The sequence below is a fragment of the Camelina sativa genome, unplaced genomic scaffold (genome assembly GCF_000633955.1).
Source record: "Camelina sativa cultivar DH55 unplaced genomic scaffold, Cs unpScaffold00609, whole genome shotgun sequence".
Lineage (NCBI taxonomy): Eukaryota > Viridiplantae > Streptophyta > Magnoliopsida > Brassicales > Brassicaceae > Camelina > Camelina sativa.
In genome coordinates this window covers 25,868-52,949 of record NW_010921757.1, presented here as the reverse complement: position 1 = coordinate 52,949, position 27,082 = coordinate 25,868, and the positions used below count along the sequence as shown (strand labels likewise).

The following is a 27,082-nucleotide window of genomic DNA, read 5'->3' as shown; positions in this document are numbered from 1 at the left end:
GGATCAAGCTCACGGTGGTTAGGTCCTCATGCCACAACAATATAGAATAACACAAAGCGACAAATCAGACAAATCCAGTAACTTCCTGCACAAGTTACAAATAAGATCTAGGTTTCCTTAATTACCCTTAACGGTTTCGACGATGACTACGACTACTCCGCTGACAATGGCTGACATCTCTAGTGACTCATCGTTGCAACTCCAATGGTAAATCACGGTGGCTGGTGGTGGCGGTGAACGACAACGACATCGCTTCCCAACGTTCTCGGATTCCTTCACCTCTTCAAGCACAACACCAAGAAGGAACAACAACAACGACAATGGCTCTGCTGTCTCTCGTCTCTCCCACTCTCGGAGGCTGCTGGTTTTAGGTTTGATAACCCCCGATTCTATTTTGCGGCTTAACGAGAGCACACAACAAAACCCTTTTCTCCTCTATCTTCAATTGGGCCTTTAGTGGGCTGAAATTTCAAAATGGCTTACACTCTAATATTGGGGTGTAACTTCTCTTAGGCTTCACAAACTCTCCTCGCTTGTAGTCTTGTTAACAAAGACGGCGGTATGTATGCATACATACATTATACGCAAACACACATACCAAACGTAAACCCTTGTCGTTTTGCAAGTTGTTGGGCCTAACGGGCTGCGACTTAATTACAACAAAACTGGCCCAACTAAAAAAATTGGGGTGTTACAGCACGGATTAACTAGATTAATAGAACTTAAAGAACAAAAAGGGAAGGGCATAAAAGAAAACATTTGATTGATAAAAAGAAAATACACATTTAAAAAACCATTTTAATTTTTAGCCCAAAAGGACATAGATAATAGATAATAATATTCGCTTAGCTGGACAACAATGACGTCTGGGCTGTTCAAATCTTTCATTCTCGTCTTCGTCAAAAGGGTATTACCATTTCCTCTCAAGAGCTTCTACTACAATGCAGGTGAATGATGATTTCCTTTCATTTTACCATTCGATTTTCAATTCTTAAGCTGCAAAGTTTCGCTTATGGTGTTGTTTTTTGTTTTTTTTTCTAATTCGATATAGACGAGAAGTGTTCAAGTAAATAATGTCTCAGATCTAGCGACGGAGAGGGAGATTCACGAGTTCTTCTCTTTCTCAGGCGACATAGAACACATTGAAATCCAAAAGTAGTAGCCTAGTTTAATTTTTCAACTTAAATCTTAAATATTTTTTTCTGGTAAGAAATAGAACCTAATTTGAGCGTTAAATGCTGTTGGGAATTTAGGTGCAGAGAAGTTGGGCAGTCTCGAGTCGCATTTGTTACGTTTACTGATCCAAAAGCCCTTGAAATCGCCTTGTTATTATCGGTAATGTTCATTTTCGTTATGTCTTTTTCACCGACACTTCGATGCCTCGTGTTAAGACACTCACTATTGTGATACTAGTAATTTATAGAGCTGGTTCGAGGCATGGTGAAGTGTATATATGCATTTCTGTTTAGTCTTGGTTGGTTTTAGAGGGAGTTTTTTTGGTATAAAGTATTTGTATCAAACTCTTAATTGCATCCTGTGTTGCAGGGTGCGACGATTGTGGACCAGATTGTTACAATAACTCGAGCTGAAAGCTATGTTCAAAGACGTGAGATGCAGGTTGTGTGTTATTTCGAATTAAGTTTTTCCTCAAGTCTGCTATGGATGATGGTGTCTTAGTTTCTGACTTTCTGTTCATGCAGGAAGTAAGAATGATCAACAACCCGATGCACCTTGGTAATCCAGAGAGTGCTATACAGGTTAGGAGAATATTTGGGTGCTATTTCATGCAGAAACTTGTCTGTGGTTATATACTGGATTTTAAACCTTGTATCCATTTTTATAGTGGTTTTGTGCTCTCTTAGCCTATTCATTCTTTCAGAATTTCATCAACTTTATTTTGTTTATTTTAACGTTTGATAGCAGGTAAGAAGAACTGATCATTTATGTTGAAAAAAGTTTTAAACTTGACAAATCATCAACTCCATTTAAATTTTTCTTGTTATAGCTCATTCATTTTATAGTACAACTCTTGCAGGTAGTGAAAAAAAAAAACTACCTTGTGTGATTTAGTCTTACCCATGTTTTGTTATACAACAATAATGTAATACGAACTCCATTTGCAGACCAAAACTACCGTGGATGGCAATAGTAGAGCATATGTTAGCAAAGCGCAAGATGTGGTGGCAACTGTTTTGGCAAAAGGTTCTGCTCTTGGACAAGATGCCGTGAATAAAGCCAAGGCTTTTGACGAAAAGCATCAATTTAGAGCCAATGCTTCTGCCAAGGTTTTATCTTTTGACAAGCGAGTTGGGCTTACTGAGAAGTTAACTGTTGGTATATCTGCTGTTAATGAGAAAGTAAAATCTGTTGATCAAAAGCTTCAGGTCTCGGATAAAACCATGGCAGCAATATTTGCAGCCGAGAAGAAATTAAACGACACGGGTTCAGCTGTCAAATCAAGCAGGTATAGTATTTCTTTTCTTCTGATTCTTTGGTGGAATATAAATCCTTGGTCAACCTTCTTGATAATAGATATGATAGGAATCAGCATTGTCCATTCTTAACTATTTTTTCTGTTCTGACTTCATAACTTGGTTATAAACATCACTACGGTGATGAACCGCTCTGTTTTGTTTCTTTGTTTTTGATTATGGCTTCCTCATAGGTACGTGACTGCTGGAGCTGCTTGGTTTAGTGGCGCTTTCAGTAAAGTGGCGAGAGTAGGTCAGGTTGCTGGCTCAAAAACCAAAGAGAAGTTCAATCTAGCTGTCTCAAATATTAGTTCCAAGGTGAGCCATCAAACCAATCCACATTTTATGGTTGCCATGACGCAACGTTAGTTTTGTTAGGCGGCGAAAAATTTTGTTATATATCTACCCAAAACTGACTTAGTACTAGAAATAGTAATAATTTTGAGGTTTTGTGACTTTTAGTTATAGTTATAACCTACGACAAGAACTGATTAAACTGGCTTCCGCAGGATACACCGATTGCAGTATAATGAAAAGCTTGGAAATCTAGTAAGCGTTGGAGTCATGATCAACGAAAGTTGCTATGCTGGCTTTGTTGTGTAAACAAATTTTTTGTGAAGCGTATTCTCATTCTTTTAGTGTTATTCATATTTCTGTGTGTGCTGCATCGTCCTCAATTTTACTTCATTTGCAAGTGTCTTTGGATTTCCCTGTTTCCTAGTTAAGGCCCGGTCTTTGATTGTATCGTGTTGCATTGATGGACACTGTACCAGAATTGAAGGTCGATGACTTACAATTGCTTATATTCGATAATAGTTTCACTTACTATAGCTTATAGTTTATGATACTCAAGAAGTGTTGACTCGATATCATTTTGTTTGTCGACAAGAAATTTACACAAAAGGCGAACAAATGATATACCATTCATCATTATACTTTACCACTTGCACAAATTGCAATTATGCATATATGTTTAAGCTTTAAAAAGCAATATGTTTATATGCAGGCTTCTAACGACCTGATGAATCCAAAAAAATAACAGGATGATTCAAACATAACTTTTCAAACGGAATCTTAGTCTTGAATTCATGTGTTTCAACCTAATTTCATCTCTGGTCCCATGCTACTCCGTCTTGGTCCAACAGAGTCATTGAAAGATGCTGAAGAAAACAATAAAAGAACAGGGCAACTCTAAATTACTTGACTACAAATGTGTGGAACTGGAACGGAAATGGACATAGTTCACAAACCTAGTTTGACTTGATGAATAATTTCCTCTATAGTAGAGATCATGAGCAGCAAAGGGGCAGTTCTCTTTATTATGGTAACAAAGTTGTATTTTCGATGGGCAGCCTTTTTCATCCATTAGAATTATCTCATTGCACAGTTTACTCAGATCACTTGAGGTTTTACAACTTACCCGTCATTTTCGTGTTATCTTTCTCATCTTTTTGTGAGTAAAGTATCTCACACCAACCCATTCCAAAAGGTGTTGAAAGGGTTACAGAGGTCACAACACGGAATTCTGCTTGGAAACACGCCAAGCAAACGCTTTTCTACTCAATCTTATTAAACAAAGTTATTGAATACAAGACTAAATTTAAGCACTTTTTTCTTTTATATCTAAACACACCCTAGTGTAGGTCTAAAAAAAAAAAACCCAATACTCACTTTCTTAGCTCATTTTGCTAGCCTTTAAGTTTTACAATCTCACACAATAGTTTCTAAGTGTTAAAACATTTTGCGGCTCCCCCTAAGCTATTTATACTAAGCTTCTCTAAATCCTAACAAAAATATCTTTGTATCTTCTTCTTATGGTAATCTTTTGTGCTCCAAGTCTTATCATTCCTTAAACGTCGAGATGGATATTCCTCGAATATCTTCTCTCCAGATTCGGATCTATCTTCATGTTCACCTCATAATTCTCTAACGACACATCATCTTATCCAATCAAACCATGACATGTCAGCTATGCTTCCTTGTCGAAATGCATTCATTTGTAGACTGATGCAATGTCATGTTGTCTCGCAGCTCCTTGCTCTGCACAATGATCTGCTACAGCGACTACATCTTTAATCTCCCCCTTTTTAAAATAAAATAACTACAAGCAAGCAATCAATGCAACATGCAAAACTTGAATAAAATAATATGTTTGTTATGCAAACTAGAGCATGGATCTGCTGCCTTCTTTCCCACTCCCTTTTTATGCCCGCATTACAACCACAAAGGCATGCAATCGGTACAAAACACAAAATACACCGTCTTGTAGTCAGCCTCGGTCAAGGTAGCGGACCAAGACACCGAGCTCTTCGTGACAACATGCAACACTATGTTCAGGTGCATGTTGAAGCGGTTCCACAGGAAAGGGTCAGACACACCTCCATTTTTAGTGCGCTTATGGCTAGTCGGATCTCCCGTCATGAACGCCACACCTAAGACCATCTAACAATTAAAATTTAAGTTTATGGTCTTAAAGAACACATAATCTTCAAAGAAAAAAACACTTAACCGCCATGAAATAGATCAAATAAACGGATCAACATCCACGTTTATGATCTACCATGGAATTCTCCTCAGACATTTCACTTAAGTTTATGGTTTAAAGAACACATAAACTACAAATAACAATGTAAAATATCACATGCAATAGATCCAATGAACGGATCGACATCCACGTTCATGATCTAACATGGAATTCCCAAACAAAAATTAGATGCAAAAATATCAAGAAAACTACCAAGAAAATCAAGAAGATTCAACTATATGTACATGCAAACCAAATCTAGAACGGGTCTCCCAATTCTGAACTAGATCGGATCAATGCTCCCTGAACTCACTGTTTTCCGAAGAAGTTCAGCTTCTCCAACTCAATCTCTTGCTTGCTTCAACAGCCTTTCTCGCAGACGTAGCAAACAAATGATCCAAGCTTTCCACACTTTAGAAAATTTCTCTCGACTTCTCAGTGATCTCTCCAACAGCCTTTGGGCATTCTCTCTCTCTTTCTCTTCTCCAAAATGAGAAGTAGAGATGGTATTTATAGAGAGTGTGGGTGAGCTCCTTAGTCCGCACACAGGGGTGAGGTGTCGCGATGACATTCTCTCACTCAACACTTGTCTAAAGTGTGATGATGATGTGTCTCTCTCTCATTCTCCCAAGCTACAAGTGGCGAGTGGAAATAAAGAATATTCCCCTCCACTTCTCCTAATTTCGATTAATTAAATACTTAGTAGAAGTGTTCCATTAATGCTTAATCAATTAATTATTTAAATCACCCACTAACTCCACATTTTGTGATTTAAATATTCTATTTAGTGGGTTCCTTCCCATCACTCTCAACACTTCCCGATAACGGTCCTGTTCGCACGGACACCAGTATGATGTCCCATCCGTCCCGCATATGCCTGGTACGTTCGTCCGCCTGTAGGCCAACTGCTCGGCCCATCACTCAATTAATATTTCTTCGGACGTCCCTTGACATTTCTTCTTTACTTCAACGTCTCTTTTCTTTCAAGCCCTTTCTGAATCAATTCCTTAAGAAAATTTTATCTGATAGTGACGGTCACTACACATACCTACGGTCCGCATTAGTAGAAGAAAACCATTTCCGGACGAACGGATGAACCACCAAGCTGCAAGCCTGAGATATGCTCGTACTACGAGCAGTGCACATGCGCTTAGGAGAGACCTCGGAGATGTCATCCTCAGATTATCGCTTGCAAAAGCGAGAGGAGATACTTTTGCCAGGAATCTAAACTGCTAGGTCGGAATCAGAGACTTCAACCATCGAAGACACGTGTGTGGGCTGATTATGCGGCGGAGATGCAGGGGAAGAGTCGCATGCATCAACTGACTAAGACGGATCAGAGTGCATGGCAGTAGGAACGTCACGTGAAGGAGACATAATGGTGAATTGATCAGTGACCTCCTCAGTTTCCAGCCCATCAGGATGGTAGAGGACAATTGTCGTAGATGGAGGATTCACAAGAGTTGTTTATGTTGAGGTTGAGGCACCACCTGACTGTTAATTTTCCACCAGAGAGATATCTTGTCGCGGCTGCATAGGCAGCTGGAATATTCTTTGGAGATAACACAGCCAAGAGATATAACATAGCTTTTTTTTTTTTTCAACACGAATATATCTCTGATATTTCTTACGGCTCTGTTATCTCTTGTGCCATGCTGATCTTCTCAAGATTCCTTGAATTAGTGATATCACTTGACTTCTCAATCACTGATTCTCGTGTATGCTTCTGGCAGTGTTATCATAACCACACTGCAACCACTAGTGTCGTGCACTTTTGTGTCTCTCCTCAGCTTTTTGACTTCCTAATAAAATGACAACATTTGACAGGATGAACAGATCGGCATGAAATGCAGCTATTTCCCACAACATCCCTAGATATAGAGCCACACACTGATCTTTTATTTATCCTAGGATTTCCATGGTCAGTTCCAGTGTTTGTTCCTATCATCCAATCAGCACAACTAAAACAAAAGATTAGATCTCACAAATCCACATGAATCTTCCTCATATTTGTAAATATATTAAAGTCCAATGGCTTAGTAAATAGATCAGCTAGCTGAAATTTTGTACTTACATGGTTAATCTCAATCAGTTTCGCCTCAACCAATTCACGAATGAAATGATGTCTAATATCAATGTGTTAAGTTCGAGAATGCTGAACAGAATTCTTTGATATATTAATTGCATTTTGATTATCACAATGAATTAAGATAGAGTCAGAAACAATAACATAGTCAGTAGCCATTTGTTTCATCCACAAAAGCTGGGTGCAACAGCTTCCTAAGGAAATGTACTCAGCTTCAGCCGTTGATAGGGATACACAGTTATGCTTCTTACTATGCCATGATATCGGATTGTTGCCCATGGAAAAGCATCCACCACTTGCGCTTCTACTATCGTTTATAGAGCCTGTCCAATTTGATGATCTTCCTTTACCGCCAGTAAATGAGATTTTTAGTTTTTGCTTGGTATCTTGCACATACACAAACAGCCAAACAAATGTTTAGTCGACTTGCATTCAAATATGGGGGATTGCCAATCATCCCTCGATATAGTTTCTCATCAACATCCACTCCAGCTTCATCCTTTGAGAGTTTGTCATTTACCCCCATGGGAATTTTAGCCTTCTTACTGGTTGTAAGACCCAACCTTGTCACTAAGCTCCTTGCATACATGCTTGGGAAATAAAGATCCCATTAGCCTATTGTTGCACCTGCACAACAAAAAAATAAGTTAGTTTACCACACATGCTCATTTCAAAATCATTTGTCATGTTCTTCACAAACTGATCCACAAGTAGCTGGCGAGTTGATCCAAAAACAATGCCATCAACATATATCTGGACAAACATCAGATCTTTATTATGGCTAAGCACGAACAAGTTTTTGTCCACACTCCCTCGAACATACCCTTGATCCAACAAAAACGTAGCCAATCTCTCATACCATTAGTCGATTGTTGCACCTGCAAACCCAAAAAATAAGTTAGTTTACCAGACATGCTCATTTCAAAATCATATGTCATGTTCTTCACAAACTGATCCACAAGTAGCTGGCGAGTTGATCCAAAAACAATGTCATCAACATATATCTGGATAAACATCAGATCTTCATTATGGCTAAGCACGAACAAGGTTTTGTCCACACTCCCTCGAACATACCCTTGATCCAACAAGAACGTAGCCAATCTCTCATACCAGGCTATAGGTGCTTGCTTGAACCCATACTGAGCTTTCTTCAGTTTGTACACATGTTGTGGATACTGTGGATCCTTGAATCCTTTGGGTTGCTCCACACAGACTTCTTCTTGAAGTTTTCCATTGAGGAACACCCTTTTAACATCCATTAGATGCAGTGTGAAATTCAGAGCACATGCCATTCCAAACAAAAATCAGATGGATTCCAACCTTGCAACTGGTGCAAAGGTCTCGTCAAAGTCAACTCCCTCTACTTGTGAATAATCTTGAGCAACTAATCATGCTTTGTTCCTTATAATGCATCTATTTCCATCACTCTTGTTCTTAAAGATCCACTTAGTTCTTACAACATTTACATCATCAGTCTCCTTGTGAGCTCCCACACATCAGTTAGTGCAAACTGTTCAAGCTGTTCCTGCATTGCACCTATCCAGAACTCATTTACCAAGGCCTCTTTATGATTCTTAGGCTCAATTGAGGAGACAAAACAGACTCATCATTCTCCTGATACCATGTAGCCTCAATTGAGGAGACAAAACAGGCCAATTGATACCAAGGCCTCTTTATGATTCTTAGGCTCAATTTAGTTCTTTCTTCATCGAGTTTTGTAGTCAAATTTGCTAACTTCATTGTTAGAGTTTCTTTTTCAGCTATCAGCTCATCATTCTCCTGTTTCTTCTGAATCAAACTCGAAATAAGCAAAGCGACTTGTTCTTCAGCAGATAGATCTGCTTCATCATCTTCTGAGTCAGACACAACAATTTGTTTAACCTCTTCAGTCATCTCAATGTCTTCATCTTCCTCAATAACTCCTAGTAAGGCAACATAATTATTGTGTAATTCACCATCTTGTTTCTCATCATCTTCAAACTCCATACATTGCCGCTCTTGTTTATCACCCTTTTTAGATTCCTTCTTTGGTTCAGATCTAGAAAATGATGAAGTTCCTCTGCGCTGACTTTGCCTCATTTTTCAAAAGAATTTTCTTACCAACAGCTCCACTTTTTCTTCATCTGCAGCAGCATGTGTCTCCTCAACCTTTTGCATTTCAACACCTTTCAATGCAAATTATTTTTCAATGCGTTGTTCTTTCTTTTTCAACTGCAGCTCATATGCCTGCATCATCCCGACCACTTGATTAAACTTTAGCTTATTTGAGTTTATGAGACATTAATAGCAGATCTGTGTGGTTGAAACTTATCTGGCAAGTTCCTGAGAAAATTCTTCACAAGTTTCTTATCTTTGTACCTTTTTCCCAAAACTACAGCTTCTTGTGCTATAGAGCTCAGACGACTACTCTAATTAGCAACAATTTCACCTTCTCCCATGGATACGTTCTCAAAATCTAAGGCCAGATTGTCAAGACGTGTTCGCTTGACACTGGTAGTTCCTTCAAAGGTGAGTCAATGGTAGAGCATTAAAGATCATTATGCTTGAACACTGTTGATACACATCTTTGAACACTGTTGCACTGAGTCAATGGTAGAGCATTAAAGATAACCGACAAGGCTTGCGAATTATGCTTTGCCTCAGCTTTCTCCTCTTTTGTCCATTTCTTTCTTGTTTATGGCATCAATTCACCTTTTTCATCTTTCTCCATTGGCTCTGTCCAACCATCTTCCACATAAAACCAAGCTTCCATGTCAATGCTCTGAATAGCTTGCTTGAATGACACCTTCCAATGTCCATAGTGCAACGGATCCAGTTTCAGCAGTTTTGGTAGTGCAACAAACCCTAGTTACTTCTCCATACCCTTGTCGCAAGATCTCACCTGTTGAAAAGATATTTGAACTTTTATCAGGTGTCTGCTCTGATACTAATTGAAAGGGTTACAGTGCTAACAACACGAAAGTCTACTTGGAAACACGCCATCAAATGCTTTTCTACTCAATCTTACTAAACAAAGTTATTGACTACAAGACTGAATCTAAGCACTCTTTTCTTTTCTATCTAAGCACACCCTAGTGTAGATCTAAAAAAACAGAAACCCAACACTCACCTTCTTAGCTCTTTTTGCTAGCCTTGAAGTTGTACAATCTCACACAATTGTTTCTAAGTGTTAAAACATTCTGCGGCTCCCCCTAAGCTATTTATACTAAGCTTCTCTAAACCCTAACAAGAATATATTTATATCTTCTTCTTATGGTAATTGCTTGTGCTCCAAGCCATATCATTCCTTAAACATGAGATTGATATTCTCCAAATATCTTCTCTCCAGATTTGGATTTGTCTTCATGTTCACCTCATAGCTCTCTAACGACACATCATCTTATCCAATCCATCCATAACATGTCAATTCTGCTTCTTTGTTGAAACGCATTCATATGTGGTCTTATGCAGTGTACTGTTGTCACGCAGCTCCTTGCTCCGCACAATGATTTGCTACAACGAATGCATATCCAGGTGATCTCCGACGCATCTGATCTCAGTTCTGCTGTGTTTTCCTCTTGTCTACCCTCTAAATAATTCGAGTAAAAAGCTTCAAGAATCAACTGCAATAAAAAAATCGAAGTTTTAATAAAAATTAACATGCAGAGAGCGATATAGAGAGAGAGATTACAATATAGGTCATGAAGCCAGGGAGAATGGACTTGAAGAAGTGTGCCTGATAAGATCCCACATCAGTAGAGATAAGAGAGNCTCTGCAAATGAGCGTGGCGGCGAAGAAAGCGAAGAGGAGAGCACTAAAGAGAGGCCTAACGGATCGTTTCATCGGCTCCCTGGAGAGATATAAAAGTAAAAAGAAACGTCGGGAAGTTTCTTAATTAAACCCCCAAAAACTGACGACGCGGGTCGGATCTTAAAGTCGGATCCATTGAACGGGTATAAGTAAAGGCCGAGACTTTTTATTAGAAATCTATGATCAGAAACTTGAGAGGGAAGAAGGCACAGAAGAAAACTTGAGAACGTGAAGAGAAAGGTGAAGAGTGAAACTGAAGTCAAAGAGACGACATTGACATTGTTGATTAAATTGGGGCAAGTGTGAGATATGATATGAGGAAGCCCTTAAATGGAGGAGAGATCTGAAGAAGGGAAGGGAAGAGAGATAGATCCAAATTCAACTAACATTAAACAAATCATTCAATTACTCATTCTTTCCTCTTTTTATCTAAGTTGCAGTCATGTTGGAGAGAGAGAGAGAGAGAGAGAGAGAGAGAGTGGTAATATATAATAAGACTTATGAGGCCATTATCTCATATGCAACTCTATCAATTTGTCTTGCCAGCTCAGTGTGGCTAGTACGGGCGAGGGTGCCTTATAAGGCCCATGAGCCCTTAATGTCTTCCTCTAGGTTTTGAGGAGAGGAACCCATGAGGACTTATATATTACCACTTTTTCCCTATCTCTACTGATGTTGGATTTTATCAGTACCCTGCCCATCGAGTAGCGACGTCTCGGTGCTAGTGGTTTTGGGTCATACAAGCGGCCTTCACATCAGCTCATACCCGCACCCACGTCCACACTAGCCATATCGAACCAGTAGGTCGGACCAATTGATAGAGTTGCGTATGAGATAATGGTCTCATAAAGCCAATCGGCCCTTAATGTCTTTCCAAAACCTAGGCTTTGGGGAGAAGAATCCATGATCACTTATATATTACCACTCTCTCTCTCCCTATCTCTATTGATGTGGGATCTTATCAGTGCCTTTGATGCAGAGGAGAACATTGAATCGGCCATTGATGAACCAAACGTAACCCTAAGTATCTCAAACTCAAATTCTTCAGATTTTAGTGAACATATATGGGCGAAAACATAAAGCTCGTGTCTTTTCATTTTCCCCTCGCTGTTTCTGGTCTGGTCTTCTTCGGTTCTTCCACGTACTACTTCTAAATTCGTCCTCACTTGTATTTATTTTTACTTTTTTTCTTTTTAATACAAAAGATTAGTATTGTTACTCGAAACAATTGCCAAATAAACAATTATCTTTACAGGAGGAAACAATAGGAAATCAAAAAACCCAATAGTGCATCTATCTAGGCCTAAGTGCATCCATAAAGATTCACTCTACTTAAATTGTCGACCACCCACAACAGAGACTACGCATTGAATAAAAAAACAATTTTGTTATAATTACGAAATTCATGTGTGGTTAATTAAAGGGGGATTCTCACTGTTACCTAATCCTTCCTTCAGATCTAACTGTATGATCAAAAGCAAAAATTCAGTATGATCAAAAAAAAATTTAGTTGCATATTCATCGGTTACGACAATCATCAATTTATCAGTTACTATATATAAAAAAATTATAAGATGTAGTGGACATCAACTTTCAGAGAACAAGGTTTTGACTTTTTTACATGATGGAAAACTATTTTAAGGTGTCCATAAATTCATGTCCACTTGCTTACACAACAATGTTGTCCATGAATCTTTGTTTGTAAGAATCTGAGAGTTTTGAGTTTCGTTGGAAATGTAGACATAATGTATAACTAATCGGTATCCATATACCTCATTTACACGAAAACCTCCCATGCACGACTATCGACGTAAGAAGCTTGACCCCCTTTTCAAACACCGACAAAGCTCTTGCTTGACGGTATCGAGACTCGGTTTCCCCTGGTTTTCATTACCTGCTAAAAATCTCTATTTTCATCTCTCTTGGCCAACTTCTCAATCGACCCAAATACCTAACCCTTCGGTGAATCTCGACGCTTGCACACAAATCAACTACAGTGGGTGGAGGTGGTGTCCGGCCACCTTCATCCAGCCTTACCCTCTTCTCAAATCAAAGTCAAAACCAAAGAAAGAAGAAATCATATTCCCAACCGACGCTATATTGTCAAAAAAGCTTTGTCTCCTTGCTTGGATAAACAATCCTAGATCTAGCCCTGTATCAACCTTCCTAGAAACTTCCACAAGCCAGCGGCCGTCGATGAGCGCTTCTCTTTCTCATCTAATGATGTCAGCGGATGTGTACGGAAGATCTACTCAAACCAAAAGAAATCCTAGGTTTCTTTTAGTGGATTGGCTTCATTTGGGCCTAATTACCTTCATCTTTTGGCCCACCAAAAAAAGTTGCGACCCAACTTCTTCCTCTTCTTGAACAATTGTTTTACCCTTTATTTTTGATTTTTTTATTCAAAGACTTGACTGTCTGAAGACTCCGACTAAGTCCTATATCGTTCTCATTGAATTGGTTTAACAATTGTCTTTATCAAACCTTGGCCGAAAGCAAATCCCTTAGTACTTCATCTATTAATCTAAATTTTAGGCTACATCTATATATATATATATATATATATATTATATGTTACAAGCATCATGTAAACAATAATAAAAGGAAGTTTTTGTTCAAGTTATAATATGGTTTTTATAAAAAAAATCTTTAATTAATTAAAAACTAAATTTTGTTACCTTATGTCAAAATAAGTTTAGAGTTTAGATTTTAGGGTTTACGGCTTAGGGTTTAGGGTTTAGGGTTAGGATCTAGTGTATGGTTAAAGAATTTTGGGTTTAAAGTTTAAAATTGACTATAGAGTTCGGATTTAAGGTTTAGAGTTTCATGTTTATGATAATAAGTTTTTAGGATTAATGGTTGTGTTTTCGAATTTAGTGTTAAGCCTTTATGAACAACAACAACAAGAGTGAGTATAATATGTTAACAAACACAAACTATTACTCTCATATGATTTGATGCATATATACATTTAAATCTGATTTTATGTACTGTTTTTTTAGATGGTGCAATGGAGGGAAAAAAAAATTTGCATGATAATTATGGAGTGAACATTGAATAGAAGAAAGGAAAAATATGAGAATTGGCTGTTGATGCCACAAAGAAACTGACCATATATGATCATTGTCTCTTGGACATCAACTTTCAGAGAACATAGTTTATGTTTCTTAACATGGTGGAAAATAATTTTAAGGTGTCCAGGAAGTCATGTCTACTTGCTTACATAACAATATTGTCCATGAATCTTTGTTTGTAAGAATTTGAGAGCATTGAGTTTGTTTGGAAGTGTAGGATAATGTATAACTAATTGGTATCCATAACACCTCATCCACATGATGACATCCATAAATACCATTTTAGTATTTCGTTACTCAACTTTTATGCTTTTGGTTGACTTCTAAAATTGTATTTCTACATGATGCTTGTAACATATAATATATATATATATATATATATGTATATATATTTTTGATCTTACAATTTTTGAAACCAATAAATCCTAAAAATAAATAGAAAATAAGAAAAAAAAAATCTGTTGCTTAAATCTCACAAAAAAATCAACTATTCAGTCAATCACTACAAGAAAACAGGCCAACGGCCACTGTGTAAATAGTCGCTAAATAGTCGTTAAATGAACATATACACGACTATTTAGCGACTAATTACTGTTGTAGGTAAAATTTTGTTGCTAATTCGTATAGTCGTTAAATAGTCGTTATTTAGCGACTATTTAACGCTGATATAGCGTTGTCGTTACTTTGTCGTTGCATTGTCGTCACTTAGTAACCAAATACGGCAACAATTTGCCGACAATTTAACGATTATATTAGCATTAGTCGTGTATTAGTCGCTAAATTTAGCGACTAATCTGCGACAAAGTTACGACGTATTTACATGAATAAAACTTGCAATACTTTAGTCTGAAATTAGTCGTTTTATTCTGCGACTATTTACCCTCAATTTAATGACAATTTGCCGACTAAATGACGACTATATAGCGACTACTTTGTTTTAGAAAATAATGAAATTTACTGGTTTTTATTATTTTGTAACCCTGATTTTAATCCTGATTTTAATACTGATTTATTAAATGAAAAATCTAATGAAAACACATTATAAACATAACCATAACTGTATTAAAACCATAACATACACAAGTCCAAAATAGAAATCAAACGAAAAGCATAGAAAGAAAAAGTTTATAACACATAAAAAACTGAATACAAGAACTTAGTTCATGAGTTGAGAAACAATATGCAAAGGTTGTGGAGTTGATCATGGAAGATTGAGAGGCTATAAACTCCAAGTAGGCTGGATTAGTGTGGCGTATAAACTTTGCCATCATCGTCAACTCTTTGATCTCGTGCTTCTGCTCAGCCACAAGGAGAGCAGTCATTTTTTCTCGAGCAGCAGCTTCAGCGTTGAGAGTCGCCTGGATTTCAGCCTGAACTTCAATCTGGCTCTGGGTTTCCTTCAGTTGCTCTTGTAGTGTGAGAAAGGCTTCCGTTTCTGATGGTTGATTGCCCTTGCCCTTGCCAAGAGTATCATTGAGGCTTCCAACACCATAAGGAGTTCCACGTGAATCCCTCTCAGTGCATTGTTTCTAGAAAAAGAAAAACAGTAAGTAAAGAGGTAAAGAGCAAAACAAACGCATGATCGAGTAGAAATGCTACTTTACCTCAAGAAAGATGACAGTACATTCATCGGTAGTGAGCTCCCGACGGTGTGAAGTACCATCTGAAACAGTTGAATCTGCCTCGAGATCAGCCATCTTCTCTTGCAAATTCTGCTGATAAGCTTGATGGATTTTCTCTGCCTTACCATCAACATACGAACCATCCGGCTTTGTATGTGTTTTGAAAAAAACTTCACCCATACTGACCTCTCTTCCCAACTCCTCTTCCTGCAATGTTAGAAATTAAAGAATGGTTAGTACTAGATAAAATAGAAATGTTGATAAATGTAACTAACAAAATATAAATGACTTAGTACCAGATCATCTTGGATTTTTTTCTATATGATTTAGGGCCTGATAAGTGGATGTGAGGACCGAGACCATTACGGTCAGGCATACGATCACTACAGGAAATAAGGGTTTCCTTAGCATCGGAAAAACGCTATTGTATGATCGCTATGTCTGCTCCCGTTATAATAGGTCGGACACTTTATATAGCGGTTTTTGTAACTGCTATTAAGATATTTGATAACATAGCATTTTTCATTATGCAATCTTTAAATAGACAATAGCAATTATTATTTGCTATTAATATATGTAAGTTATGTATTATACAATCTTTATGTATTTATATTGCATTTATGTATTTATACAGTATTTGTGGAATTATACTGTAATTGTGTATTTAATTATATATATATACAGTTATTTAATCATTTTGGGAGTAAATTGATATATAAAATATGTATACTGAAATAAAAATAACACTAGGAGATATCCCGTGCTTAAAGCACGGGTCAATATTTAAAAAAAAAATTATAATATAGTAATAAAAGTTATTGTTATATTTCTTTTAAAAAGTTATTTTATCTGAGATAATATTTATTTTTAATTTTTCTGTAAATTTATATATGTAGTTTTGATTATTAATTATTTAAAAATATTATAGTATTTTATTTTTGATGTATATTACAGTTTGATATTGCTTGTTTGATATTGCTTGTTTGTTGTATTTGCATCATTATTTTGTGAAATATGAAATAGTAATTTTAATATTATAATTGTGAGAAAATAAAATTTATAATTTATCAACTATATAAATTTAATTTTACCAACCCGCCAATGTGAAAATTAAAATACACATTTTTCCATAGATTGAGTAATATATATTTGTTTTTAAAAATTCAAATCACAACATATGTAAATAAAATTCTGCATATTTATTAATCATAAATATTATATAAAAATTTCAAACAATTTGTAAATAAAATAAAAAAAAAGATGGTAGTAGAATCATAATTGAAATCTTAATAAAAACTTTGAAATCTAGCGCGTACCTCTCCGCATCATGTTTTGTATGTAAACAATTTTCTACCAAATTGGCTCGTTTGAGCTAATCTTTTGTTGACAAAAAAAAAATCTTTGAAATCTAGTTATTAAAAATAATTTTATTGTCTACTTGGATATGAAATCTTAGTTTTTGAATTGTGATTGGTTTATATTTAAAAAAAAATATTTAGTAATTTTGTCAATAATTTATTAGAGAGAGAAAATAATTTTTAAATTATAAATTAGTTTTGATTTGAATATATTTTTTTTATTCGGGAGAGAAAGTAATTTTTTAAGTATAAATTAATTTTTATTTTTTTCAAGTACATATTAGTTTTGATTTGAATAGATTTTTTTTTATTTTTCTAGATTTTTTATATTTAATCTGTTCGCATTTTTTATTTTTTAATTAATTTATTAATCTTAAAAAAGTTTTCTAATAGTAATTAAATGTAATTTTTTACACATTTTAAGGTTAGTTTATTATTATAGTAGGATATTTTATTATTATTTGTATGAAACAGTGATAGAAAAAAATTCTATTACAAAGTAAATAAAAACTCCGAGTTGGATAGCAGGAGCCGACTCAATAACCTCTTGTTCTTCCTCCTGCGATTATATCAGCTCTGCAACAGATAAACCCAGTAAAAGAATGCATTAGATCGTTAAAAACAAGAGGAAACATATTATAGATGTTATTCAACCGATGAATACAAATTGAAAACAGATCTCGGATTTCGAAACCAAGACTCACCGAATCTGGTAGAAACAAAAAAATGAATCCAAAATTACAGAAGAGCAGACAAGCGAAGGTAAAAAAGAAACGCGTACTCGAAACAAAGATCTCGTAGGGTTCAAGCTGTGATTCTAATTCGAAAATAATTTGTTAGTCGATTCAATTGAATCGATTGAAGAAGAAGAGAAAAGACTAAAGAGGAGAGTGAGTGAAAAGAAAAGATAAAAGGATTAGTGTCCGTTAGATTTATTTTAATCAACGGTTCATATTACACATGATGTGATCCTTACTTTAACGGCTTAGCCAATCAAATACTAAATAGGGATTAAAGTTTGTGTCCATTGGATTCACTGCAATCAATGGTCTATATTAAACGCAGTGGGATCCTTCTCTTAATGAGTTAGCCAATGACAATTTTTATTTGCATTTTAGATTTTAGCATTTTTTGCTATTTTTTCTTTCAATTTTAATTAGTAGGTTAATTTTCCAATATGTTTTAAATTAATGAAAATAAAATATATGTTCTAAAACTCTTTTCTAATCACTTTTTTTGTTTGGCCATATAACACTTATCATCAACTTCATTTGCAAAATGGTTATTTTAGTTTATAGTTTTTTTTTTAGTATGTAGTTAAGTATTATAACTCATAATATGTGATTTTATATTTATTCCTACTATATGTTATTATTATTACAATAACATTTTTACATTTTATTTTGTTAATTTCTAAATAATGAAACATGTTTCAAGAGTGAACCCTAAACCCTATACCCTAAACCCTATAGGGTATAAGATTTAGGGTTTAGGGTTCAATTCACTAATTTCAATTAACAAAATAAAATGTAAAAATATTTAAAACTTATTGAGAAACATTAAAAAGGTTTTTACAAGTGTGAATTTATATATTTTATATTAAATATTCATAAATTCATAAAAATTATTATATATTGATTGTTAATAGTGTAAGAACACTTATATTATGAATTTATGAATATTTAAGAATATCGGTATGAGAATATTTTTTTAGCATTTTATTATGTTAATTGATAAATGATAAAAATGTTTAAGAATTAAAGTCTAAAGTGTTTAGATTTATGGTTTAGGGTATATGATTTATGGTTTAGATTATAGGATTTAACTATTTATCAATTAACAAAATAAAATGCAAAAAGATAATAAATTAACATATACAAGTTGCTGTTTTTCAAACCCATGGAGTTCTCAGGAATCATTGGATTCCTCCCATGGTGGAATGTCTAAGGCGTCGATTAGTGTATTTGTAGGTTATTCGCTTTAAAACCTCAAGATGCAAGTGGGCAGGCCAGCTATTTCTCTGCATTCTATCAATCCGATAGCCAAGCTGAGTCTGAGTGATCAGGCATTTCTTCTCTTGGCCTTCATCGCTTGCACGGTAAAGTAGTATTACCTCGTGTTTTTGCTTTTGACCCTTTTTTTTGGTTGGTTGATTCATTGATAAAGGTTTTGGCTTTTTGATCTCTTGATGGTCCTCTGTTATAACAGACTTCAGTGGCTTTTACAAGTCTTGTGATTGCAGCCATTCCCACACTTCTGGTAAGCCTCCACATTTGTTACCTCTTAAGAAAGCTTGTTTGTCTCAACCCTTTTGCGTCAGCTATCTCTCCCCTGGAATGTTATAATGAATGCTTCATCACTCAATTTAATACTGTTTCAAGTAAATGGGTTGAGTATGGAAAACTATGACACAGTCTATGTTTTAAGTTTTGAGTTTAACACTGATACACTGACAGATAAACTAAAACCATTAACTGTTGAATTCCACAGTACTTACTCTTCTTTGTATGTGTCCTAGCTTTGGTTCAGCTATATGATTGTTTCTCTTTTGGATTTGACTTACAATGCATGGTGAATTTCAGCTCAATATGTATCTTTGCACTTTGATTGCCATCTATCTACTCACTATATCCTATTGTTTTTTTTCGACCCATCTTTCAGGCAATGGGTAGAGCTGCAACTTCCTTTGCGAAGTTAGCTGACACAGCTCGCAAAGAACTCCCTAGTACCTTGGCAGCCATAAGGCTCTCCGGCATGGAAATAAGTGATCTTACTCTTGAATTGAGCGATTTGAGGTGATTACTAAAGCTCCTTTGTTCTTTTACTTTTATTGCTTAGGATCATCTCAACTCCACAAGTTATGAATGCTACATGTCTTTCAAAATTGCCATCACAATGGGTGCAAATGGTTGCACAATTGAAAAGGTTGAAGGAGTTGAAAAAAATTATTCAACCAGCTTTCACCATTTGAACGGAAGAGGTTGAAGAAGCTGGAAAAATATATTCAACCCGTTCAACCTAAAAAGTTGGAAAAATAAACTAATCCTACAGCAAATTTGTTCAACTTGTTCAACCACTATTTTGGAGATGAATGAGTTGAATAATGTTCAACCCAATTTTATTCAGCTTAATATTTCCAACTCTTTCAATTTTATGCAACCATTTGCAGCCAATGTAAATGGTTTCAGCTAAGAGATAGCTGATGGGGTAAACAAATCAGCAAAAGCGGTTCAAGCAGCTGAAGCTGGAATCAAACAGATTGGAACACTTGCACAACAGCAAACTCTCTGTAAGCTTCTAATCTTTTGTCATGGTGGCAACATTTAGATTCGCTCAAAAGATGATGATGTTATGATCTAATATTGATGTTATGATCTAATACTGACCTTGAAATTGAATTCAGCAATGATTGAAGAGAGAGCAAATTTACCAGAAATATCGCTGCAACCTGTAGTGGCTGGTGCAGCCGAGAAGATTTTCTCAAGCAATCGGCAGTGCAACCAAGAGACTGATGAACATCATAACCGGAGGAGACAAGGATGAAGAAGAAGATACGTTAGGCATTTAGAAAGCTTTTATTTAGACTGTTCTTCTTTGTTCGTAGACTCAATTTAGGGAAACATAGAATCTGTGAACAAGTCCTCCTTTAGTAGAATTTGGTATATTTTGTGAAAATCTGATGTGAAAGACACAAAAGAAGAAATAACAGGTGAGTTTTACTTCATCTTAAACGTATTGTAACTTTGTAAGACAACAAACACAAGACATCAATAAAGAGAAGCTAGAAAAATTTGTAGTTATTTACTTATTTTCAAAACAGCCACAGTTATTACTTACTAGGATGTGCGGGGTTTTTTTGCCAATTCTTTTTATTTAAAACATTTGATATTTCATATATAATGATGTGTTTCATATTTAAAACATTCGATAGGCCGGAATTTTATTTTATACTCCCTCCGTTTCAAAATATAAGATGTTTTGAGTGAAAGCACGCAGATTAAGAAATAACCACTTTAAAAAAGTTCAACCAATTATAAATAAGACTGCATAAAATAAATAATAAGAAAATATAAAAGTAATCTAAAAGTTACTTAAAAAGTTGAAAACATCTTATATTTTGAAATAAAGAAAAACCTCTAAAACATCCTATATTATGAAACGGAGGGAGTATAACCGTTTTATAGTATTTTTATCCTGTAAAGGATGAGGAAAAAAAAAAGAACTGAAACAACAACAAAAAGTTTCTCATTTATTCATGAAATCAATTGAAAAAGACAATTACCCGTCAGATATTTATTTCTTTATAGCACAATACAAACTATATGTTCCTTTAATTTTGTTATGTCTTGTCAAACTCTTTATTTAGCCTTCAATCTTCATCATGTTCATGAAATAAGTAGCATAATCTCCAAATGCACACCACCAATTGTCTTTGAACCCACCATGTACCGTGGGAATTTTTTTTCTTCTTATTGTATTTTTGATATATTTTATTTTTATTGGTGATTTAATTTATTTTTATTTTATTGTATAGTATTTTTTTTTCTTTTTCGTGTTTGTATATTTTGTAGTTGTATACAAAATATTATATAATTTGTAACTTAGTTTAGTGTTGGAGTAATTGTTTAAACCCGTTATGTTACACTCGACGTGCAACAGATTTAATTTCTTAAAATCCTACATGAAACCATCCTATAGTTTATTATCGTATATCCGCATCCGCCATATATTTTACTAAATCACTTTCTCTTATTTTGTTTGAACCGTATCACTCTTATAATTTATAAAATATATTTAAAACAAAAAATTAATATTAGTAATAAATAATTTTAAACATAAAACAATTTTTCTTAAAGAAACTTAAATTTTGATATTACATATGTTGTAAATTATTTTAAAATGTGAATACTATATATAAGATAATTTTGTAATTCGATGTTAAATATTTTCCAGAAAATTTAAATAACTCATAAATCCGTTATATTTACTACAAACCTTCAAATTTATAAACCATCATGATATACAAACTGAAAACCTTCAGTCACATATGTTAAGCTAGTTTTGGTTTTATTGATTGACCTAAATGTGGATACTAACTAACCCGCAATACATCACAATTATTTTTTTGGGTTAAAACTTAATTTATTATTTAGTGTTTAATTTAAAAGCTAATATTAAAAGAGAAAATAATTAAATAAGATCTACAGCGGAAAGTTATTTTCCTACATCTGTTACATGCTAAATGCTATAGTCTTATAATTTATATGATTATAAGTTTATGACATATGATTTAATAAATTTTGTGTTAGGGAAAAATAACAATCAGCCAAACAAAAATGTAACCTAATGCCATCGTAAAAGTCATGGGAAATGGGAAATTGGCAAAACTAACTAAGAAAAAAACTATAATTAAATCTATAACCATATAACTATAATATACTGTATATAATCTACAATATATACAATCTTACCTTTCCACCACCACCTCTATCTACTCCTTTACTATCACCTCCAGCCACCACCTTTGCCCCCTACCACCACCATCACCACCACCTCTTTACCACCATCTCCACTAGTGTTCTCAATATAATCTTTAGGGTTTAGATTTCCCCAGCCACCACCTCCGGTCACCGGTCACCGCCACCGCCACCTCTGGTCAGCCACCGCTGTCCAACCACCTCCGTCCAACCACCGCCGTCCAACCACCTCCAGCCAACCATCTCCGGCCAGCCACCGCCTACCAACCACCTCCAGCCACCTCTTCCGGCCACCGCCACTGGCCACCGGTCCCCGGTCACTGCCGCCGGCCACCGGTCTCCGGTCACCGCCGCCGGCCACCAGTCTCCGGCCACCGCCGCCGGCCACCACCGCCGGCCACCACCGCTGCCAATCACCAACCACCACTGCCTCCACCAGCATTGGCAATTTTGCACTGCCCCTCCTAATCTTTTAATTTTTTATATATAGTGTTATTTACTTCTATAGTCTTTTTGTTTTGGTCAGTGAACTAATTCACCCAAAAGTCATTCGTCTCTTTTTTTTTCTCCTCTTCTGCCTCTCTCTCTCTTGCTCCTCCGTAGCCTCAAAATTGGTACCTTAACCCAATCTTTGCCGTTTCTACCGCCAGCAGTTTCCTGCTACCTTCTTCCACTGGATCAACCGATCATATTTTCTTACACCAATCGTTTATTCTATAATCAACAATTATTCTATGTCTCTACCTCTGATTTTGTCTCATCTCATCACCAATGGTTACCTGAATGGACAGAGCTACTCTAACTGTCTCGACGAATGGTTGCTCCTCAGATTCTAGTTCAATTCCTGAAAGCGATTTCTTATGGGTTTTTCAGATTAACTCTTCGCCTTGTTGATGACCGACCAGAATTAATTGGGTAAGTAATTATAAATTTATCTCATTAAACATTTTGTGGGTTCTCTTCCATTCTTTAATTGATTTTCCAATCTGCAAAATTGTAAAATGTTGATGTAAATAAATTTATAATTAGATTCTTAGATTAAGATGTAAATAAATCCTTACCAATTGTTGATTGTTTGAAGATCCTTGTAGTGAAGAATTCTGATTTATAGAATTATCAATTGCTCTAGATGTTTGTCTTTCACCTGCAAAATTGTTAGAAGTAAAATTAGAAAACTTGTTGATGTTCAACATATGAAATCAACAAACATTAGTAGGGCATCTATACTATATTTTTAGAGACTTAATGATTCATATCAAGTATGTTTTGTGAATTGCTTCCATGATTGGAAGAACTTGTAATTGCGATCTAATTATAATAGAGGAACTCTATTAGAATGCTAAAATTATAAAAACTTAAGGAGTAGTTCAAAAACGAACATAAACTACTTATATGAAATAAACAAACATTAGTAGCTCATCTATAATGTATTTTTAGAGACTTACAGATTCATATCTGGTATGTTTTGTTAATTGCTTCCATGACTGGAGGATCTTTTAATTCGAATCTGTAGAATAGAACTTTTAGAATGCTAAAAACATAAAACAAAACTTAAAGATTAGTTCAAAAACGAACATAGACGACTCACATGTATTTTTTTTTGAGTTAAGCATAGATTTTTGAACTCTGTAAAAATACATGCAAACACAAATTAGTTCCATATTAAGAAGAAACTTTTACAAATAGAAAAAAGTATGCATACTAAATAATCTACTTCCTGTTAAAACCTTAGCGTTGTTTACAAGTGATATCTACTTACTTTTGAGTGATATTGCTTATAGGAATGCAGAATCTTCTATTGGATGCACATGCACTCACTGGTTCGAAAACACTTCACATCACCAAGGTTTGTGATTTGATTCGGAGCTGCTTATAACGTTTTATGAACTTTTAAGTTTTATGACCTTTTTATAAGCTAAAGAGAGTCGGTAGAAATTTTAGATTTGGCTAAATGAAATCTAAAATTTTTATTTGCAAATTAAAGTTTTAATCAAATATTCGTGGAATATGCTAAAATTTAAACGATGAGAATATTTAGTGAAGATCACGTTTGGTTAGTATCCATAATGTTTTCGTACTATACGCATAAACTAATTATATATGATAATTATTTTCTACCATAAATTCTTAACTTAAAAGTATCCATATTTCGTTATTCTATATTTTGAAAGTTTTGAATGATGATTTAGAGATTATGGAAATGATAGAGTCTGATTTTGTTAGTTTTGGAAATATATAAGTTTCGGTTTTTTAATATTCTTGATTTGAGATTTTAATATAATGATTGATATTTTATTTTAAAACTGGTTAGTTGCTATAAACAGAATTTTTCGAGTAATCAGATTTTTTGGGGTTTTAATGTCAAAGAGTGTTGATATGGTTGTTTCCTAATTCTCCGTAATACAGTATTTATTATGATAAATTAGCATATTTTTATCTCCCTAACTATTTTCTAAATTTGCTCGCAGGTATATGAGGAAGAATATGTTTGGATACACTTGTATCTTAAACAGGATCCGAGTGAGATAATGCCAAACACTTAGGATCCGCGTCCTTTTGACATTTTAGATTACTCATTTGCCCTTAAATTTTTTTTTTCTCTTCTCCCTTTCTTTCGACGTAGGGGGTAATATGTGGAATTTTTTGCCAAATTTCTTTTTTTTTTTGCTTTTGTATTCCCCAATTAATAGTATAGATGATTCCGTGATTATGTATAATTAGCAAATTATTATTGATTATGTTTAATTAACAAATGACTGTAGGAGTATAATTATGAACAAAATAAGTTTTATTTGTAGTTATAACTTATAATTATGTATTGAGTATTTTTAATTATTATTTGTAGTTTTTACGTTATAAATTTGTTGTTTTATTTCTTTGTTATTTAGCAATGACACATTAAAGAGAGAAAATACCTTATGAAATTAAAACCATTAAAAAAATACATTATCGAAACATATCAGATGGAAGTAGTCACAGAATCAAGTATTTATAGCTTAACATACTAAAATAAACAAAATATATGAAGAGAGTAGTCAAGTGAATCCATAATGTAAAGCTTAAAATACTAAAGTACAGCCACAAGTTCTTCCGCTCAGTATTGGTCCTTGAACCTGCACAAAGACTGAAAGACACAATGGAAAAGAAGACAGTCAATACAATTGTAATGATTTGTGCAAATGATGTTTCATAAAGCTAAAAATTCTGAAACCTCTAAGAGACACTCACGAAGGTTGGCAAATGATGTAGCATTTTCCTTGTTTCTAGTTTTCTAGACCTAGACCATAAACTTCGACTGCCTATAGAAAGCAAAAACGTGCAGGTTTCAGGTGTGTGTCAAGAAGCTTTTATTTTTTCATTTCATAACAAATGAGACAAAAGGTTTATGTAACCCTTGTTCGACCTACATTTCAAACAACATACATTGTCTAGACGAAACATCCAGTCATATAAAGCAAGGAAACTAAAAGCAACAAGGGTTATAATCTGAAACAACCACACAAGCCTAATGAGTCAATGGTATAACTATGATCTCACAGTGTATATTCGACTACTTATCCTGCAGCTAACAATCACAAAAGCTTAATCTAATCTAGAACTGGAGTTCTCAATTCCAAGAGTTAGCAGGCAGAAGCTTTCACAAGTTATAGAAACTAAAACAGATATCATAGCCACTGTCATCACATTACCTCAACAAATTTAGTATGCCAAATTTTGGATAGTAACTCAGAATGATTGGCTAAAGTCGAAAACAAGAATGACTAGAGAAACCACAAAATCCAGAAATTTCCAGTCAGCAATGCCTTACATTAACAATTTATCACCATCAAGAATATAACAAAGCTTCTCATTCTGGTTCAACGAACAAGCCAAAGTGGTCTTCCCTACAAAAAAAATAAAGAGAATAGATTTTCACATAGACATAAACAAAAACTTGTGGCTGTTTCATAACGGTTTTTGCTGGCACTAACCTGCACCACTAAGACCGGTGATCAAAATGACACATCTTTTCTGATCAAGCGATCTCTGTCGATCAACTTTCTCAACAGGAAAAAGAATAAGAATCACCGAGAGTTGTTGAATGTATCACCCTGTTTCACAATGAGAAACCAAAGTCAGATATTCAAAGAAAGAAACATGAGCAAAAAAAGATACAAGTCACTTTCAAATCAATAGAAATTTATCATTTAACAACAACTCCACCGAGAATATATCTAAAAGGCATGTCATCATTTCTAATCAACAATAGTTCTTACAATAGCAAGTCTGATAACGTCATTAGCAATAATCAAGTCCGAAACTCAAAACAAAATTGGATCTGAAACCTACACAGAGAGATGGAGCTATGTTGGTGCGGGAATTAGCACCCCTAACATACCGATCTAAACCCGATAAAAGAAACCGGTTATCTAAACCAGGGGCTTGACCCTAATTTGGACTTCATCTCTGAAGGCCCAATAATACCGACAAGTCCAGTGCCGAGGTGACAAACCGACCTCTCAGCTCGCCCTGCGGCTGACCTAGCGAGAAAGGAAGGACTTTCCTAATCTGTTCGGCCATAATTAGGAAAGTGGATATATTCTTTGGATCTTAGAAACCTATAAATAGAGGGCAATCCTCTCATTGTAAGATCATCCAACAATTAATACAAAAACCCTAATTCCTCTTTATTCTTGAGCA

General features: G+C 34.9%; 2 protein-coding genes, 2 long non-coding RNA genes and 1 pseudogene across 10 annotated transcripts; 3 read left to right on the top strand and 2 right to left on the bottom strand.

Annotated features, from left to right (window-relative positions):
• The first annotated feature begins 835 nt into the window (after positions 1-835).
• LOC104773668 (binding partner of ACD11 1) lies at positions 836-3,301 on the top strand. Of its 3 annotated transcripts, none has more exons than XM_010498315.1 (9): positions 836-947; positions 1,052-1,155; positions 1,254-1,335; positions 1,546-1,617; positions 1,701-1,757; positions 2,124-2,285; positions 2,385-2,464; positions 2,666-2,789; positions 2,981-3,301. In XM_010498315.1, the coding sequence occupies exons 1-9, from the start codon at positions 942-944 to the stop codon at positions 2,999-3,001; spliced, it is 708 nt and encodes a 235-aa protein (XP_010496617.1). In that variant the 5' UTR covers positions 836-941; the 3' UTR covers positions 3,002-3,301. The 3 variants fall into 3 exon arrangements, with proteins under 3 accessions (XP_010496617.1, XP_010496616.1, XP_010496615.1); XM_010498314.1 differs by having other exon boundaries at positions 2,379-2,464; XM_010498313.2 differs by having other exon boundaries at positions 2,124-2,464.
• An 11,707-nt stretch (positions 3,302-15,008) lies between these two features.
• On the bottom strand, positions 15,009-17,833 carry LOC104773667. 5 transcript variants are annotated; one of them, XM_019242715.1, is made up of 5 exons: positions 17,630-17,833; positions 17,422-17,501; positions 15,864-15,950; positions 15,550-15,774; positions 15,009-15,474 (listed from the first exon to the last, which is right to left on the bottom strand). In XM_019242715.1, the coding sequence occupies exons 4-5, from the start codon at positions 15,745-15,747 to the stop codon at positions 15,043-15,045; spliced, it is 630 nt and encodes a 209-aa protein (XP_019098260.1). In that variant the 5' UTR covers positions 15,748-15,774; positions 15,864-15,950; positions 17,422-17,501; positions 17,630-17,833; the 3' UTR covers positions 15,009-15,042. The 5 variants fall into 5 exon arrangements, with proteins under 5 accessions (XP_019098260.1, XP_019098262.1, XP_019098263.1 ...); XM_019242717.1 differs by having other exon boundaries at positions 17,470-17,501; XM_019242718.1 differs by having other exon boundaries at positions 17,707-17,833.
• Positions 17,834-18,774: 941 nt separating this feature from the next.
• LOC104773669 lies at positions 18,775-20,493 on the top strand (annotated as a pseudogene).
• A 2,208-nt stretch (positions 20,494-22,701) lies between these two features.
• On the top strand, positions 22,702-25,195 carry LOC104773666. The gene is made up of 3 exons (XR_765156.1): positions 22,702-23,317; positions 24,184-24,248; positions 24,871-25,195. It is a non-coding gene; the product is annotated as an uncharacterized LOC104773666 (long non-coding RNA).
• Positions 25,196-25,375: 180 nt separating this feature from the next.
• LOC104773665 lies at positions 25,376-25,669 on the bottom strand. The gene is made up of 2 exons (XR_002037182.1): positions 25,631-25,669; positions 25,376-25,526 (listed from the first exon to the last, which is right to left on the bottom strand). It is a non-coding gene; the product is annotated as an uncharacterized LOC104773665 (long non-coding RNA).
• Between the last annotated feature and the right edge of the window lie 1,413 nt (positions 25,670-27,082).